The sequence below is a fragment of the Microchirus variegatus genome (assembly GCF_963457635.1).
Source record: "Microchirus variegatus genome assembly, chromosome: 2".
In the NCBI taxonomy this organism is placed as follows: Eukaryota; Metazoa; Chordata; class Actinopteri; order Pleuronectiformes; family Soleidae; genus Microchirus; species Microchirus variegatus.
The window spans coordinates 40,662,296-40,669,063 of NC_139803.1; the positions used below are offsets into that span (position 1 = coordinate 40,662,296).

A 6,768-nucleotide genomic window follows, 5' to 3' on the forward strand; every position below is an offset into this window, starting at 1 on the left:
TTTTCCTCTTCCACAAATATTTAATACGTTATAGTTAAAAACACGTCATGATCAGGCGCATAAAAACAATATTTCATAATATATAATCTGCATAATTTGCATTCATTAGGCGTCAACTCCTTCACAGCTGCAGTTCATCGGCCCAGTGTTTCTGTGGAGGAGCAGACGACCACGTTATTAAATATAATACAACAGATGTGTACGTTTGTGTGTACATTATGTATATAAACATAAATGTATATATACATAAATGTATATATACATAAATGTACATATACATAAATGTACATATGTGTGGATGTATAAATATGTTTATATACATATGTATGTATATATATATTTACACACATATATATACATACAGTATATACATATATAAACACATACATATACACACATATATGTATATATACATATATGCATATATATACACATATATACATACATATATATGCATATAGATATATATATACACATAGACATGTATAAACACATTTATACATATACATACATATATATACACATACACATATATGCATATAGATATATATATACACACATACACATATATAAACCAACATACACATACATACATACATATACACATATATACATATACCTACATATATATACACACATACACATATATACATACATATATATGCATATAGATATATATATACACATACACATATAAACAAACATACACATACATACATACATATACACATATATACATATACATACACACATACACATATATACATACATACATACATGTATATATATATAAATATATATATATACACATATAGATAGATGTACTGACTTGTGAGGTAGATGAAGTGGTGATCTCCTCCACGTCTCCGAAGCAGCCGTGTTTGTGGCGGACGAGGCTTCCCCAGAGCAGCGGGCGGCGACAGCGTGGACACTCCCCCTCCACGGGCAGGAGGTGCGACGGCTCGGTCTTCAGGAAGCGCCCGGCGAGGCAGGTCACGTGACCGCTCATTCCACAGGACGGGTGGAAACAGCTCAGCTTTTCTGACGACTGAGGGCGACGGGGGGAAAAAACAAAGCAAAAAGTCAGGATGCGATTTTAACTGGAATAAAGGTTATGTTTAGTTATCTGACGGGGGAAGCTGACTCTGCAGGATCATTTCCTCACTTTAGGAAACAATGTTATGAACATCTGACACCGCGTACAGTCAGGGTCACTTCAGGTCGCAAGGTGGAAACACCGCCCTCCACTGTTTTTAACTGGGATTGCAGTTTGGGGTCACTATTCGCACAGCAGCACAATTGTATACACTATATATTTCCCATTAAACATAATGAATAAACTGAATATTAAATACAACAAGGTCTTCAAGAGCAAAACATGAAGAAGAAGAAGCTTAAATATACCTATACACACACATATATATGTATATATACATATGTATATATATATATATATATATGTATATACATATATATATATGGGATGGGAAGATACCACTATTTTGTGTCTGATACTGATACCGATATCCCAAACTAGACAAAAGTATTAACCGATACCGATATTAATCCGACACAGTCATTTAAGACCATTTATGAAACATAATATATAGATAAATAATACATTCTTATTTGATTTTGATCAGTATCAAACCGATACCGATTCCCATGCCTATAATATTAAGTGACGGTGACTCTTTATCATCATATTCTGAGACACAAACACCAAAGTATCTACCTTGACTGAGCCTTTACAGATGAAACACCTGGACATCTCCTCCTCCTCCTCCTCCTCCTCCTCCTCTCCTGCCTTCTTCTGAGTCTTCTTGGCTCTCACGCTGCCGAAAGCCACGGGCACGTGCAGCGGCGGCTGCAGACTGGGCTCAAAGTCCATCCTGTACTCCTGCTTGAGCCAACGCGCCGTGAGCGGCAGCCTGCTCCACGGCGCCGCCCGCAGCATGTTGGAGACGACGCGCCAGTGGAACTGCAGGCTCGACTCCTTCCTGGAGCGCCGGGCGACGTGGGCGAGACGCCTGGAGGAGTGCGGGTGTTGCCACGCCCACTCAAACTGCCCCAGAGTTATCACAGCGTTTAGTCAAGATCATGAGATCGAAAGTCATGATTGTGAGAAATGAAGTTGTAATTTTGAGATTTAAAGTCATAATTATGAGATTAAAAGTCGTCATTTTTAGATTTTAAGTCGAAATTATGCGATAAAGTCATTTATTATTAGATAAAAAGTCAAAATTATGAGATACAAAGTCATAATTATGAGATAGAAAGTCATAATTACGTGATAGAAAGTCATAATTATGAGATAAAAAAAAAGTCGAAATGATGAGATACTCTCAAAATTATGACTTTGTATCTCATAATTTTGAGAGTATCTCATCATTTCGACTTTTTTTTATCTCATAATTATGACTTTCTATCACGTAATTATGACTTTCTATCTTTTTATTTTAAGTTGAAATTATGAGATAAAAAGTCATAATTATGAGATACAAAGTAACAATTATCAGGTTTTAAGTTGAAACTATGAGATAAAAAGTCCAAAATTATGAGACACTATGTCATAATTTTAAGATAGAAAGACATAATTATGAGATTTTAAGTCATAATTATGAGATTAAAAGTTGTACATTTTGAGATTTTAAATCGAAATTGTGAGATAAAAAGTAACCCTAACCCATTTGTTGTAATTATAATGAAATAGATTTCCTACATGTGATTTTCTGGAAAAAATATAAATTTTTGAGTGTTATAACAAACTACTTTACCTAACTTATGTTATACAAACTATAAAACAATGACAACATCCTCCAGAATTAAATTTCTGTGCTGTCAGTTTAACATTAATAACTCATAACGTACAGTAAGTAAACACAGGTCAAAGACACTCACCCTCAGAGCAGCAATATCAGAGGGAAATCCATGTATAATGAGGACCATCTCCCTGAGGGAAAACAAAGGAGGTAAAATCACATCAAATACAGTCATTAACAATTATTTTTAGAATAACTTGCAATATATTGATTATCACAGAATCGTTGTATCGTGATATTATTTGTATCACAAATTTGTGAGGTTCCCTGTGATTCCCACACATACAGAACTTGTTTTAATTGCTTCAAACGTTTAATCTATGATAAAGAAAATACTTGATGATTAATTTAATAATGATTAATAATCGTTGCAGCAGGTCATCATACCACGGTCCTCTGCCGCTGGTCCTCTTAGCGCCCCCTTTGTGTCGCCCGGCGTTGTGCTGCCCGATCCTCCGCTCAGGATTCACAGTGAAGCCGATGTAGATGCGACCTTTGAATTTGGGGTTGGTGCAGTAAAGCATGTAAACACCGAAGAAGCTTTCTACCTCGACCACCATTGTGGAAAACGACAAATAGTTAGGTGGCTAAATTAGCTTCGCTAATAATACAGACGTCAACAATAAGACGGTCGATAAAATAAATGTAAAACCATCCAATTTAATCGCAGAAACACTGCCATTATCTGCCGCTGCGATGTTTAAATCTTATAAACAAACAGTAAAGGTGCAATGTTAATAATTGCACGAATGAAACATCGTTAGCTTTCTCCAGAGCAGCGTACGCTCATCCATCCATGTAAACAGTGTCTGGAATAGTAGCCCGAAAAGCTGCCTGATCAAATATCATTAAAAACTGAGAAAATGTGCCTCGCTACAAGGCTAAGAAAAAGCTCACTTCACATATAAATACTATTTTTGATTTGTATTGTTTTTGAGATCTTGAATAAATTTACTTAGATTTAAATATTTCTTACATTTAGTTCGGTGTTCTGAAAGACCTCCTAAGCTAACGATTCGCTACGTTCAAAAACGACGTGTCGCTCCCGATTGGCTATAGTTGTCACCGCCGCATGTGATTGGACAGTCTTTCTGTACGTCATGACGTAAGCGACGACGCACACACTTCACACACTTCCACAGTGGGGGACTGAAATCAGACGAACACCACATTACCGGCTTCTATTTTATGACATTTATAGACATATAAATCAAAACAAGCGTTCACAAGGTGTTGTAGCACTTTATTAGTAAAGTATAGACATTTAAAAACACTTTAAATACAGGGTTTCTTTCGTTTTGAGCCTGTTTACACCTGTACGGTCACTACCCATTTATAAGTCAGCTGTTTCTCCTTGTTTTTTAACGTTAATTCGTGGAGAAACATGGCAATAACATGCGATCACATCAGGGCAAAACTGACGCAGGAGCTCGGGGCTGTGCACGTGGTGAGTGTCTGACTGTTGTTACTGTTGTACTTGTTTGTGTTTGTAATCAGACAAAGCAAACACACACTGTTTTAAGTACTTACTACTCCATGTTTTTGTATAAATGTTCCACACAATAATAATTCTACACGTCACAGGCTTCCTGCACTCGTGTATGGCAAGTCGTTTTAACATTTAATAGCTGGACTGGATATGTATTACAGATATGTGTTATTCAATTATTCCTAGTCAGAAAGAGCATTTCAAATATCCACAACGACATTCTTCCTACCCGCAATTGTCATTTCAGATATCCACAATTACATTCTGGATATCGAGAATGAACATTCTGGATATCTGCAATAGAATTCTTACTCGGAGAAACTCCCATTTCAGATATCTTCAATCCAATTGTTACTAGTTATAATAACATTTACGGTAACTGTAGTGAAACTGTACGGAAGTGACGTCATTTGTCCTAGGAACAATGACATTGTGTATAGGAAGAATGACGTTGTTGTTAGGAAGAATGTCATTGTGGATAGGAAGAATGACATTGTGAATAGGAAGAATGTCATTGTGGATAGGAAGAATGTCATTGTGTATAGGAAGAATGACATTGTGAATAGGAAGAATGTCATTGTGGATAGGAAGAATGTCATTGTGGATAGGAAGAATGTCATTGTGTATAGGAAGAATGACTGTGGATAGGAAGAATGTCATTGTGTATAGGAAGAATGACATTGTGGATAGGAAGAATGTCATTGTGTATAGGAAGAATGACATTGTGGATAGGAAGAATGTCATTGTGTATAGGAAGAATGTCATTGTGATTCGGTAGAATGACATTGTGGATAGGAAGAATGTCATTGTGGATAGGAAGAATGTCATTGTGGATAGAAAGAATGACATTGTGGATAGGAAGAATGTCATTGTGGATATCTGAAATTGCCCAATACACATGAATGGCAAAAGTGACGTCATTTGTCCTAGGAAGAATGTCATTGTGGATAGGAAGGAATTGAATAACATATATCTGTAATACATATCCAGTCTAGCTATTAAATGTTAAAACAGCTTGCCATAGTCATGCATGTGTTTCCTTACTTTTATGATACAGCATAATCCAAAACCACAAACCAACAAACAACACACACATACAGTAGGTATAGCACATGTTCATGAATATCAGGATGTAAATATAATAGATTACAGCAAAAAATGCTGATTTATTCCCATAATCCCCACACATGGAAACAGAAAGTCAGAGCAGACCTTACAGAAAGAAGCTTTAAAACATTCAGTTATAGTTAACTAACATATTTTCTCGTCCAGGACGTGGAGGACACGTCGTCGAACAGATGCGCCGCCAGCTTCAAAGTCCTGGTGGTGTCGTCCGAGTTCGCGGGAAAGCCGCTGTTACAGAGACACAGGTACAGAAATGCTGCAGCGTCCGCTGATGTTCACTTCACAGCAGGGGAGGGAGGTGTTTATATTTAGGGAAACTGGGTTAAAATGTGTGTGTGTGTGTTGGTGTGTGTGTTGTCAGGATGGTGAACACGTGTCTCGCCGAGGAGCTGAAAGAAATCCACGCTTTTGAACAGAAGACGCTCACACCGGAACAGTGGGAGAAACAGAAGTCCCAGTGACACACACACACACACACACACACACACACACACACACAGGACATAAAATAAAATGTCCGCTGTAAACAGGCCTTGTTATTGTCTTTCCATTGTCCTGTAATATGGATTTAGATCCACTGGAATGTTCTGCAGATAATAAAACACTCACACTCTACTGCTATATATATTGTCTCTTGGTTGTCTGAGTTCTTAATAAAGTCTGAATAATCACGGTTATAATATGAAAACTAGAGTAGCATTGGTGCAAAAACGCCAAAAACACCCACAAATGGACCATGAATTTAAAATGGTGGCCTTCCTGTTACATTTGGATCATGGTCATGATGTTATATTTTCTTCGTCTTGACCTTCTACACACGTGTACCGATTTTCATGCGTGAACGATAATTGTGGTGTTAGCTTATTGGTCCCTCCCACATCAAAATCTGTGAGTTTTTGGGGCACGGGAAAGGCCTAAAAAATGCGATTAATTTGGCGGAAAAATAATAACAACAATAATAATAATAATAACTTGTGCTCGAAGCCTAAAAATACACTTTAATTTTAGGTCCCGGCAGAGAGAGACGATCGGGATCAGTAACACGACAGAGAGTGGACTGTGAATAATGAAAAACTGCATCACTAAAAGGTTTCTGCACTTGCAACATTGTGCATGTAAATTTAGAATTAATGCACCGGTCCCAGACGTAAATAACACACACTTGAAACACAGTAAACGCAACCTCGTGCTCAGCTGCACAGCTAATGATGTGTGACATGCAGATGATGAAAACATGAGGATTTATTGACTCACACACACACACACGTGTGTAATTAATTACGCACAGGTGTGTGTTTACTCGCAGGGAAGCACAAAAGACAACAGGAAGTT

General features: G+C 37.3%; 2 protein-coding genes across 2 annotated transcripts; one reads left to right on the top strand and one right to left on the bottom strand.

Annotated features, from left to right (window-relative positions):
- Positions 1-121: 121 nt before the first annotated feature.
- Positions 122-3,382, bottom strand: slx1b (SLX1 homolog B, structure-specific endonuclease subunit; the record flags this gene model as incomplete). The annotated part of the gene is made up of 5 exons (XM_083910476.1): positions 122-151; positions 830-1,048; positions 1,736-2,065; positions 2,902-2,953; positions 3,210-3,382. 5 exons carry the CDS (start codon positions 3,380-3,382, stop codon positions 122-124), a joined length of 804 nt encoding a protein of 267 aa, XP_083766602.1.
- Positions 3,383-3,964: 582 nt separating this feature from the next.
- LOC310944670 (bolA-like protein 2) lies at positions 3,965-6,033 on the top strand. Its single transcript, XM_083910477.1, has 3 exons — positions 3,965-4,269; positions 5,584-5,681; positions 5,798-6,033. Exons 1-3 carry the CDS (start codon positions 4,207-4,209, stop codon positions 5,895-5,897), a joined length of 261 nt encoding a protein of 86 aa, XP_083766603.1. The 5' UTR covers positions 3,965-4,206; the 3' UTR covers positions 5,898-6,033.
- Positions 6,034-6,768: the final 735 nt, after the last annotated feature.

Bases quoted from the DNA above. Each gene is read 5' to 3' on its own strand.
- LOC310944670 (XM_083910477.1), top strand. From the start codon at position 4,207: ATGGCAATAACATGCGATCACATCAGGGCAAAACTGACGCAGGAGCTC. The intron at 4,270-5,583 runs GTGAGTGTCTGA...TTTCTCGTCCAG, and splicing joins AGCTCGGGGCTGTGCACGTG to GACGTGGAGGACACGTCGTC. The intron at 5,682-5,797 runs GTACAGAAATGC...GTGTGTTGTCAG, and splicing joins CCGCTGTTACAGAGACACAG to GATGGTGAACACGTGTCTCG.